This window comes from Aspergillus eucalypticola (assembly GCF_003184535.1).
Source record: "Aspergillus eucalypticola CBS 122712 chromosome Unknown BO83scaffold_14, whole genome shotgun sequence".
Lineage (NCBI taxonomy): Eukaryota > Fungi > Ascomycota > Eurotiomycetes > Eurotiales > Aspergillaceae > Aspergillus > Aspergillus eucalypticola.
The window spans coordinates 214,359-226,492 of NW_020290288.1; the positions used below are offsets into that span (position 1 = coordinate 214,359).

At 49.9% G+C, this 12,134-nt stretch overlaps 3 protein-coding genes across 3 annotated transcripts; all 3 read right to left on the reverse strand.

The window, feature by feature from the left end:
• Window positions 1-3,441: 3,441 nt before the first annotated feature.
• BO83DRAFT_339055 (putative C6 transcription factor) lies at window positions 3,442-5,351 on the reverse strand. The gene is made up of 2 exons (XM_025528528.1): window positions 4,428-5,351; window positions 3,442-4,366 (listed from the first exon to the last, which is right to left on the reverse strand). The coding sequence occupies exons 1-2, from the start codon at window positions 5,025-5,027 to the stop codon at window positions 3,566-3,568; spliced, it is 1,401 nt and encodes a 466-aa protein (XP_025387513.1). The 5' UTR covers window positions 5,028-5,351; the 3' UTR covers window positions 3,442-3,565.
• Window positions 5,352-6,096: 745 nt separating this feature from the next.
• Window positions 6,097-8,596, reverse strand: BO83DRAFT_43926 (F-box/WD repeat-containing protein). Its single transcript, XM_025536156.1, has 4 exons — window positions 7,990-8,596; window positions 7,264-7,910; window positions 6,491-7,202; window positions 6,097-6,415 (listed from the first exon to the last, which is right to left on the reverse strand). The coding sequence occupies exons 1-4, from the start codon at window positions 8,410-8,412 to the stop codon at window positions 6,224-6,226; spliced, it is 1,974 nt and encodes a 657-aa protein (XP_025387514.1). The 5' UTR covers window positions 8,413-8,596; the 3' UTR covers window positions 6,097-6,223.
• Window positions 8,597-10,159: 1,563 nt separating this feature from the next.
• On the reverse strand, window positions 10,160-12,060 carry BO83DRAFT_408634 (Mn(2+) transporter ATX2). The gene is made up of 3 exons (XM_025534061.1): window positions 11,802-12,060; window positions 10,746-11,717; window positions 10,160-10,691 (listed from the first exon to the last, which is right to left on the reverse strand). Exons 1-3 carry the CDS (start codon window positions 11,849-11,851, stop codon window positions 10,508-10,510), a joined length of 1,206 nt encoding a protein of 401 aa, XP_025387515.1. The 5' UTR covers window positions 11,852-12,060; the 3' UTR covers window positions 10,160-10,507.
• Between the last annotated feature and the right edge of the window lie 74 nt (window positions 12,061-12,134).

Genomic DNA, 12,134 nt, shown 5'->3' on the forward strand with positions numbered 1-12,134 from the left:
GCGCCGGAGATGGTGCAGATCGATGACGTCAATACATCCGGGGTGGCCGGATGGAGTAGGGCAACAATGTTACCTTATCTATAGACATAATAAGATCGCAATTTATGTCGAATAAGACTCAGCTAGTATACGATGCTTATTGTCTGGATAAACATACGATCTAACTACAACTCTACTGAAATGGTCCTCAGACTCTGCGGCAAGATCTGTGCATCGCGAAAGCTAGAAACTGCTTCACATATCCATCGGAGATTCCGAACAGGCGAGGCTCAGCAAACCAACGACTGGACAGCACACAGTTTGCTGACTCCCGCAAAGTCGCCCGGCTGCCCGAAAGGTCTTTCTACACGGTTCAAGTTTGGTGTGAGCCCAATGAATGATATTCAAGGTCTCTCCAGGGAAGTGTAGAGAGAGCCGAAGGACATACTTGTATATTCCTCTCCATCATGTGGTTTATGGAACACCCCATCCTTTTTTCATTTCCGATTCGATATAGTAGAGAAAGATACCTTCCGTGTTTATGCACGAAGCTAACTCGCCCGGCTCCATTTCTTCAATCAGCTTGATCTCCCAGTCTGAGTCATTAGACTTTCGATGAAGCTCATAGAGGTTCTGCTTTTCACCAAACCTATGTAATTATCAGCAAACGATAACAAAACGGGAGATAGCAACATGTAGCAGCAAATTCATACACGGGATACAGAATGCCCATTGCCAGTCAATGTATTCAAGGACAACATCACTATTGTGGTTCGCAGTGGTGCAAGGAGTCGTATAAATGACAAAGGGTCCGAATGAGCCTTGGAGATAGATTGCCCACCGGATTTCGTCGGTATAGGGGCGAGATTCCCACTGAGAATCTTCGGTGACGCCAATTCTTAATTCAGTCAACCCCGTAAGGCACCCAATCTAAACATAGTCAGATCATCTTTCATCTGTGTTTCTCCCTTCATAATTGAAGGGTTATCTTCGAACTTCTGACCGATTTTTCATGCTTTTCGCTTCCAGAGTCATGGAACCAACAGGCTGGTGACTCAGAATACACTGTCTGATCGGTACTCATTTCTAAGCATTCATTCGCCCTTGAAAACTTGGTACAGCTTTATTGGTCATCCAGGAGTCGAATCGCCCGAGTAGACAATGAGTGCAGAAAACGTCATTGTCGACCGTAGTGGTGATGTCCAATGTACCTTTGTAACCCATTTTGGGCCGAAACGAAGGATGGCACGCTCCGGTCTATGAAGCTGAGGTGAAACTGGGGTAGTAGCTTGTTGACTTGTGAGAGATCAAGGCGAAGTGTCTTGGTATACTCAGATCCGTGGGTGATAGGATGTGAGTTATATAGCATTCAATGACTGAAGGCAGGCGATGCCATGGAGTGCTGCATTCCTTACTGCAAACCAGTTATGGCAACCTTACATGGAGTAGCTTCACTTGTTCCCACGCACTCAGCCTATCAACTTGTCCTCACCCGACGCAGTAGTTCTACTAGGAAAATGCAGGACCATCTCTATGATTAACATTCCTGGCTAGCTGAGGAGGTCAGGCTGATTGCTGCATCCACACGGAGCCAAAGCACCCCGCGGATTCCTCTGTACATAGTAGAAGGCGAATACTACCCACAGAAGGCAGTGATGAGCAGAATTCCTCAGCTACCACTGTACACGTTGCATAGCATGTTGCAGGATCATCTGATTTCCGCATACACTTGTGTATGCAGATAGAATGACGGCAGCCAGCCCAAATCATGGCCTTGATTGATTATTGTATTCGCAATCTAGCAAGTAATCGAACTAGAGTTACGTAACAGTGTCTATATCTCCTGGGGTTATATACTCAATGACATACAAGAATATAGCTTGACGGATGTTAATTCATACAAACACCGTGATAATCAATCTCTGTCAGCTGAAAGAGACTTAATCTTAGTAGTGTCTGCTACCAGACACATGTTTTACATGTTGCGGGGGTCGACTAGGGCGAATCAGTAGAAGCAACCACACCGCAGATGCATAGTAGTTCTAGTGCATCAAGCAGCCACAAAGATATCGGTCAATGATGCGTATACATGATAATAGTTGCCATTGCAAATTGTCTGAAAAGCAATATACCAGAAGGCAACTGTGGAGTAGGCATGCTGTTCAATCCCACATGCATATTTTTCAGTACCTACATGATACTGGACCCAAGCTACTAACTACCTCTGATGCTCAGTGGCTGCCTTACTTCCAAGCATCCCTACTGCATATTCTTTGTACCTCATAGATGAAACTGAAACACTGGAATATATCCCTCATGCACTTTCTTTCGCTGAGCATTTACTCGATGGGTTGGTCATTGGGTACCTCTGCCTAGCAGTGCAGGTGAAGATCAGGTAGTATTGTGAACACAGTTGCATATGTGATCAGATGCTTTTGGAAAAATTGTGTTGATTTCTTCATATTCGATTTTGTTGAACCGGGAAGACGTTGCAGATTTGTATATTATGCATTAAAACCCACACGGTGTTGACTGTAGTAGTATAGTTAGGGATGGACATAAAGACTATATATGGGATTGGCATCATGAGTCTACGGAAGAGGTCTGTCTAGTTCCCGAAGCAACGACATAATGGATGAGTTGGGGACTGAACATGAAGTGCAACCTGACAGATGTAAAAGTAGGGCGCCCCTCACACAATCATGCTAAGACACCTCTATCCAGGGAGACTTTCCATCGTTGCTTTTCTCCCTCCAGCTGGTGGCTGGCTAGAACTATGTATGCGAGAGCGCATGCAATGCACGCCTGGCGCTAAAGAGTGGTGGAGTATGTCATGGGTTCTCCGCAGAAGCATCAAGGATTATCTAAGGGATCCTAGTACGTAACACGTCGTTTTCCTGGTTGGTGAGTGGAAGAACCGGAATTGGCTTCCAAAGCAAATCAGATTGTCAGAGGAAAATGGCTGCAGCAAGCTACTCATGCAGACTGATAGTAATCTCTTCCATTTGCTGACCCCCTGTAACGGATGCCACGGGCTTGCTCTAAAACTCCTCTTGTACGTTGATCAAGGTATGACTATATGGGGTGCATACTTTTAACGTCACCAAGCGCAGTATATGTATGCACTGCTACCCTGGGACATCCGGCAAGTGCCTGGTTGGTTGAGAGGCACTAATTTATGTTAGGGAAGGGAACTCGGAAAATTATGTATCGCTAACTTGCAGCTACCAGGACAGGTGATAAGGACGTGTTTTTTTTGAGACTGACTGTTTCTCTTACGAAGATCTGAAGGGAGACACCACCTCGATGTAGCAGTTGGGCAAAGGACGAATTTAATCCAGCTTTATCAGATAGTGATAATCCGAGTCATGAATGATGACAATGGTAAGACTTACGTTGCAATGATCGGCCGATGGCTTAAGACAGGCCCAAGCCAAGTTTAATCCATTGCGATCATTTCTTCCAAGAAGCAGTAGTTGAGTAATTACTAGTAGCGATTATATACATATTAACTTACAGGTATAGGTTGTCCAGCCTCATGTAGCTCCGCGGGATACACTATGTGCATGAGTCCGACATTCCCTACTTACATGACGGACACCTCCCTCACCGGCCGTTCCAAAGAGTACAATTGAGGCATGCTCGACATGACATCCCGCCCATCATAACCCGCCAGCATAGTAGCCAGCTTGATTCCAGCTTCCGAGCCCGTCCGGGCCATCACGCCTCGGATCATCTGCGTCTGTTCGGGCGTAGCAAGTCCACACGACAGAATATACCACAAAGGCCACAGCATAGTATAGAGGTAGAAAGCTCGAACCCGAGACATCCCCTGCTCAGACGATGGCATCGGGTTTCCGAACATATCAATCTCCCCAAAGCAGAATGGTACACTCCGACAAGAATCGGAGACCATCTCGAGGCTTAGCCGCAGGCCATCTGCTTCATGCTGAGACGCTTCGTGCTGGATACCGGGGGAATCAACCAGAGAGACTAGTGCTCGGAAGAGATCTGCCAAGACGCTGTGGATGAAGATTCGAAGGACACGGTAGTGGGCCCAGATAACCGCAGCAATCATCTCTCGGTACGTGAGTACATCCTCACCCGTGTGTGATCGGGTCTCGAGGGGTAGCCAGATGTCCGGTAAAGTTTGGGTCCATTGGAACAGTTCTGAATCCAAGCGTCTGCAGGAGTCGATCCATGACGCTAGCTTCGTGATCCCCGCAGATTGCAAGGAATCCGAAACAGATGTTGGCTCTGAAATCAGCTTTCTGACCTTGGATGCAATTATCATAAGGGATTGTAGCGGATCTGCGCTGTCGAGACGCTCAACTAGTCGATCAGAGTCCAGACTGGGTTTCCCCTTCAGCAGAAGGAATTCGATTTGCTAGATTATGCGTTAGCATTCACACATCAATTAACAAAACGAGGCATCCGAATTGACTAACCATACGAACATACGCATACTTGAACATATCCAAACCCGCCGCATGTCCCAGCTGACTCTCCCCCCTTAGTCTCGTAAGCGCCTCGAATCCCACCGTATGCGCACTAGTAAGCCCATGGCGATCTCCCGAGATGTCCTCAAACAAAGACAGGATAACCAACGTCGCAAACGTCTCATCTTTGGCCGCCTCAAGCGGCAAATCCAACGCCTCCTGCAGACGTCGCAGCGCCAGCCCAAAGCGATATCTCGCCTGGGTCACCACCCCGGGCACATTAACCCTATTGCTGAGGGCCATCAGGGCCGTCGCATCGACAGCTAATCGTAAAGACAATGATGCGGGGTTACCCAGATTCTGATCTCGACAGTCAGCATACAAAGACGGAAGGAACCCCAGATGCCCCATGCCGCCGACTGCATTGCATTCCACGATGGTGAACTGATCGAAGAAATAGCAGATTGCTCTTTCTTCCCACGTAGAATCGCTGATTTGATAGGCGGGCAACGTCGCCACTTGCAGATCCTTGCTGCCGCTCGATACATCATGGTTGCTGGGATGCTGTTTACTTGAAGAGGCAGAGCAGGCATTGGCCTTGCCATGCATCAGTTGCTGCACTTTGTACGTTTCATTCCGGAAGATCCCATCCGATCGGTAGCCCGGGCATGGCTTGCCGTGTATGCCGCAGTTTCGGCACCCCGGACGGCCTTCATCGCACTGAGAGGCAGCTTAGCGTGGGGTCATACAGATGAACAGCATACCCATTGGGGTGGAATGATATGCAAGGGGCATGATGTGCCATGACATGTCAAGGCTGCAGATCTGTCCTACCTTGATTTTCCGTTTGCGACACAGATGGCACCCCGTACTTGGCTTCCCGCCGTACACCATCTTCGTCTACTTAATAGGGGCCCAGCTGCGGGATAGATCATGCAGTGGAAGCGACATGAATGAGGACAATTTTTTAAGTGCTTCGTGAAGCGAATATGTCAAAAGCTTGATGGCGTCGTCGCAGCTGGTGCCTTGAAGGATCGACACAAAGAACCGTAGAATACGGGGTCTTGCCATTTTGAGGGGCCAGTCAGGTGATCTCCATTATCAACGAGAAACAACCCTGACTACATGTACCACCCAACAGCATTACGGCACTTTATCGACCCCTTTCGTTTAATTGATGCATACGCTATTATCTATTCTGGTCTCTATTCCTCTCATCTCGGAGCCCTTTCGGGATACTTCTAAGAACTGACTATCTGAACACAAATGAAAGAAAAACCTCACCAAGGGAGACAAGGCACGCTGGGGTGTAGTCGTGGTGAAAGGTAAGCTCAATGTCTTCGCTTTGTAGGACCAACAGTAGAAACACCAAATCGTCTGTAAATGGTAAATACATCATCTCCCGAGGCGGGTATCATCTAACCCTCGAAAAACAAAAAGTAGAGGTAAACATATCATGAGCCAATCACGGTACCCCTGAGACTCCTGCAGGTACAACGCATCAAGTAGCCCACCCTTTGCCATTTTGTAACTCCACTCCACGTTTCCCATGAAAATTTCGAGAACAATACCGGAAGATTGAAAGAAAAGAGATCCGTTTAGACCAAACACCCAGAATGCGAATGCTGATGTTCGATGACCTGGCAACGCTGACCGCGCCTCGTTTGCCTAGCGACACTCAGGTTGGACCAGCCGGGTCGTTGAAATCAGGCGCTAAAACAATAGGTATATAGACGGTAACGCTTGGATTCATAAAGCAGGAAAGAAGGACGTGCTAGTCATTGCGAAGAAGGTGAAATCCCCAGTCAGGAGGCCGGGGCATCCACCATGGCCTGGTCATCGTCACTATTGAGCGGCACACTAGGCGGGGGGTCCGAATAGCGCTCCCTATGTCGGCTGTCGTTACTCGTGGGGCGCAGACCCGGCGTGCTGGAAGCACTCTCCACTATCACAGCATCGTCGCCATCTTCTTCGGGTGGTGGTGAGAAAGTCCAGACCTAGAACACATTCATTCCCGGTTAGTCTGTGGTAAAATGTAGGAGACAAGGGGAAAATGAGCGAATGTTCCTTACCTCCATCACTGTGCGGCCTGCTCTGCTAGCCATGATCACAGCTTTCTCTTCCTCAAAGGCAACTCGCCAAACAGCCTCTGCCGGTGTCGACAGTTCTCTGAGTAGTTGGCCGGTCTGCAAACTCCACACCTTGACACGACCGTCACTACCACCACTGACAATTCGGGAACTGTCGAACTGCAAGCTGGTAACGCTGTTATCATGAGCCGCAAGTCGGTGAATGGGAGCCATCTTGGTCAACGACCAGACCCGGACAGACCCATCAGAACCACCGGTGACCAAGGTATCCCCCCGCATTTGTAGCTGTCCTACTAGGGAGGTATGGCCCTGGAGGATAGCATGGCACTGGCCCGAGTGCGGATCCCAGATCCGCACGCTGGTATCCAAACTGCCAGTGGCGATGCGTCTGCCATCAAACGCGATAGCATAGATCTGGCTGAAGTGGCCCGAGAGCGTCCGTAAGCATCGTCCCTCAGAAATGCTCCAGATGCGTGCCGTAGTATCATAGCTTCCCGAGACTACAAGATCTCCATGAATGGCCAGGCAGCGGACACTAGCTTGATGCCCAACTAGAACGTTCTTGCAGGTACCCGAGGCCAGATCCCATATCCGCAGCGTTGTATCCCGTGATCCCGAGATCGCCGTGTTCTTGTCGGACATTTTGAGGCAACGCACGGTTGACGTATGGCCACGTAAGAGGTAGAGACAGGCACTTTAATTTGATTGGTTCGTCAGTAGTGACCTCCGACTGCAGGCCGTCATAGTTTGCTTACCCGGTCGCCATGTTCCAGACTCTCACTTCTCGGTCGCACCCACCACTCACAAGAATGTCATCCCAGGGAACCATCGCCCATACGCCCATCACATGGCCTTGAAGAGTTCTTTGGTTATCCCCGTTGGTATCGTATACATGAATCTTGGCATTGTCTAGCGCGACCACGATATACTTGGGGGTTAAATGCAGGCTTGTGACCACTCCCTGGTCGGGTGTGATGTGTCGCTGCGTACAGCGCCCACCCTTGTTCCAGGCAGATTCCACCATATACTTTTGCTTGAAATGCGATCTGTAGGACAATGGTCGGACCCGTCTCTTGCGTGACGGGTATCCCGACAGGGAGAGCCAGTCTCCCGACAAAGAGCGCGACGAAACGTCGGGCAGACCCTCTCGAGGCTGGAGAGTAGACACAGGAGGCCTCCTTTGCAACCCGCTCAAGGACTGAGTACTGGACACAGCATGCAAAGGCTGACCATGGAAAGGGTCGACGAAGTCCCGATCATCCTCTGACAGTCTCCGGGATGCATACGAGTGCTTTTCGCATAGGTTTTTCCACGTAATGTCATCATTCAGCAGTTCCCGCCAGCGCTTCGATACTTGGGATGATCTTGCCAATGTTTTCGGGTCATCGATGAATGATAGGACCTAGTGAAGCCAAGCGAGACAGATGTCAGCCTTGTTCGAGCGGTGAGGACATCCGCACCGGAAGAGGTAACCAACTCACCCTCAGACATAGTTCATTTGGGAACACCTGAAACGGATCTTTTCTCAACCGGGGGCTAACATAGCTGGAGACAAAGCTGAGATGCTGGCTATCGCACAGCCCCAATATGCCCTCCAAGAACTTTTGCTTCCGAGCGTTGGAGAGAGAAGAGAAATGTATCCGAGCGTTCAGCAGGAAGGCATCGTCTTCCTCGTCGGGTGTCTGCCAGGTGGGAGGTCTCTGATGAGGAGTCGGACTGGGAGCAGGCGTGGGAGGTGACGCAGGCGCTGAGGGAAGCAAGTTGGGGGGAATGGGAGTACCGGTCTTGGTGGACGAAGAGAGCGATCTAGAATGAGCACTGGAAAGTGAAGCGACCGAATCTCTGGCTGCAGATGACTTTGATGGCGCAGTCGCCAGCTGCTCAGGCACGCTGCGCGGACTCATCCCGGTATCTACTGGATGGTTGGGTGCTTGTGGACTGCCGCGGTGAGGAGCGGTGGTGTCATCCAGGGGATTGCGTATTCCACCCGACTAGCCTTTCACACGGTGAACGAGATATCCCTACGCAAACCCCTTGCGACCCTTTCTCGTTCATAAACGGAGAAGGCGTAGCACAGAAAACGAGAGAATGGGGTTGCTTTAATCCAAAAGAGAAAACGAAGGCGGAGGGGAGGAGCGAGAGATAAGACGGATGTGGACGATCTCCGCCGGGGCAGGGAAGACGAAAGGTTGGCGGTAGAGCGGTAGACAAGGGAATAGGGGGGGAGAAAGGGAAGAAGAGAGTGGGAGTGTGGGTGCTCGGGTCAGAAGTTTTATAGATACCAAAAATGGCTGAAGAAGGAAAAGAGGGAAGAAGAAGAAGAAACGGCTAAAAAAAAAGTTAGAGAGTAAGTTGGAGGTAAGGTCACACTGGATGGGGGGGGAAGTTTGGAAGGAGACCGATGGGGGGGAGGAAGAGAAAGATGAGAGGAAAGACGACGGATTGGTAGGTCCCGTACAGAGTAATGGTGTAAGTAACTACTAATGATACTTCGGTACAGCGGACGGAGGGCGGTAAGATCAGAACTAATCAGGACTGAGTGCGGCCTTCCCGACGCCATCCAGAAGCAGGCGGAGAAGAAGCGACGAAGGAAAGACAAAGTCTGGATCATGCGATGTCGTGACGGGTCAGGTGCAGCCTACCTCTTCCTTCTTCCCCCGGAAACCCTCCAAACCAGCCCAGATTACCCGCCAAGCAAAGCCGATGGCGCTTCTTCTTTGCCCCTGATTCGTGCAGCAGTATCGCTGGAAATCCATATCTCCCCGTTGGTACGTTCATCCAGATTAGTCAGCTCCCAGAATAAAGTACCTTAGTAAAAGTTAACGATGAACTAGTTAGTTAAAAACTAACTAGTAGTGCTATTGTCCTGGCGCTACTCGTGGTCGGTACCGACTATCCTGACGGCGGCAATGGTATGGAGGTTTGGACTGTTGGTCATATAGATGATAGTTGGTTATAAATTAACCTTTGCTACGTCCCTAGTGGAGACAGGGCGTCATTGCTCGAAGTCCGTCTCCACGACCAAATATTGCCCCATCCGCACTCTCGAGCCGCTGTGGTCCTGTCTACGTCTATCGACTGTAGCTCTTACACATCTCCCGCGCCATACTCTCCCCTAGAATGGATAGTAGATGATGGCCAGAGAGACGATTTCAGCTGAGCAGCCAGCAAATAGGACCAAAGTGCCTGTTCCACACTATATTTTCTCTGATACCTACAAGGATCAATACCACTGTCGTCATCAACTGCTAACAAGACGACGTGAGGTTGACGTGGAGTCTCACCCATCTCAAGGCCAGGAAAAACTAGTACATAGTCTACCACAGAGAGACAGTTTCAAAAGCAAGGCACCAGAGCACCATGTCTGGTGCTTCGGTCTAACTTTTCGGTTCCACTGCAAGTCGTAGAAGATATACTGGTCTCAAGGCGGGAGTGGAAGAACGGCATGCGTCGTACAACCATGGGTCCATGCAGGAGCCTCCAGTAAAAGCTACTAATGATTCAGTCTTGCCGAATAGTTTCATCACTGCCCCAACGTGGGGAAGAGGTAATTCTCCGACTTCTCGGCGCACCGTTATACCAACCACATCTAAGCCAAGTCTACGTCAAAGTGATTACGAGGGAGGAAAGAAGCGAAACAAATCAAAACAAGACGAAAAGGACACATGCAATTATGATCAAAGTAAAGGGTTTAACCGCACCGTGCAAATGCTTCAAAATCGTGGCCATGGCGTGTGGCGGCGCTGACTCAAGGACAATACAACAAGAAAGGCATAACCCCCGCAGGGAATATAACACAAAATCGCCGCGGTTCCCCAAGACTGGGAATCCGCCCAGTAACAACTGTCAAGATCTATTACACAAGACAACCTCCACGGTGTCTACAAACATGAATTGTCCGTATTTAATGAAACGGCGTGTAGCTCACTGACCCAGGAGAGCTAAAGGTAAGAGAAGAAAGAGACATGGGGTGAATCCAGAAAAGGATTTTGATAGTATCTAGTGGGCATGGCCAATCTGCAGGAACAGTGGAAGAACCATGCCAACAACGGAAGCGATCAGGTCCCTCATGGACTTGTCCGATGCTGACGGTGCTTCTCTATGATCGCCGTATCCGTTGACCTGAGACTCACGTGACGATGAGTTCGGGCTGTTTTCCTGCATTGTGTGCATAGCAACGTATCTAGAAACATCAGTATCACCATGCACCGTAGGCGTGAAATATTAATGAACTCACAGGAATGTGCCAGCCGAGAACAAGAGAAGTACACCGGTTCGCCAGCGGTTCCCAACGCCATCACCTCCTGAGCCCGAGCCCATGATCTGCACAAACAAAAATGTCATGAGAGCACCCACAGGAGCAGCCAAACTAAAAATCAATAAATGCGCTCTAGCGGTACGACTAGAAAGGCCCTGCTTCAGTAGCACTGAAGTGAGGCCAAACGATGCGGGGGCTTTGTGAACCATGATGGCCAGGAAGATGATGAAGCTCAGCCCAGTGTCAGAGCTAGATGCACCCAAGGCAATTCCATCGGCGGCAGCATGAATGACAAGTCCAGTTGTCGTTGCAAAGCTGTGGCTTCTCCTGGGAATATTACCGGCGTCAAGCAAGCCCCCCTCGCGTGACGGCGACGAATTACGCCGCAGGCCAGAACCCAAATTATCCAGCGAAATGTGATAGGGAATTCGCTCCTGTTTGGAGGATGACGCGAAGACGGGCAGTTTGTCGATGAGGTACATCAGTATAAAGCCACTAATGAGTGCAATTCCTATCCAAGCGTGGGGCGAGTTATCTTCGTCGTGATCCTCGCCTGTGTGATCGTCCGATGTATCGTCCTTGCGTCCCATAATTCTGGGCCTTTCATCTAGTGTAGAATGGGTTGTAGGTACCGTGACAGGTGCGGATGGCAGGTCGGATAGCACCGATCGAGGCGTAAGTTCGACATCTGAGGAATCTAGTCCTTCCAATGTCCTCGGGAAGTTGGTCACAGGTACAGCCTGGTGTTGCCAATTGACGGCTGTTGTCGATCGGCTGCTAAGATCTTTCCGACTGCTAAGGGAGTTTGCGCTGTATAGGGTTTCGACTCCCTCCGGAATAATAACGATCAAAGATGTCCCAACCAGAACTCCCATACCAAGGGAGGATATCAATCTCAGCTGAGAAGGAGAAAGTGTGAAGGCGAGCGGTAGTGATCCCACGACAAATGATCTATGTGACGCAGCGGGGAAAAGCAAATTAGCATTGACAGTTCGCACCGAGCAGGCGACAAGTTCCAAGGGGTAGTTGACTCACGTAATGGCCATCACAATGCTCAATGCGAGCAAAGTGAAGAGTCCCTCCATGATCGGCCTCTTGTTCCAGAGCTTCGTCCGTGCTCTAGAAGGTTTCACTCATGTTGCCAATTCCAAGACCAAGATTCTCGATATGCCCCTGATCCCGCGGCAGCGATGATTGCGTCTAATAGAAAAGCGGACAGGCGAGCTGGAAGACGAAAATAGGCCCGGAGAAGCAAGTGAGACAGGGGAGACGATGGAGAGCGGGCGGAAAGCAGGTGTTCCAAGGCGGTAGGAGACAGAAGAACTGAAAACGTGGCGGAGGTGGACGGCCCTGATTATGGATTGATTG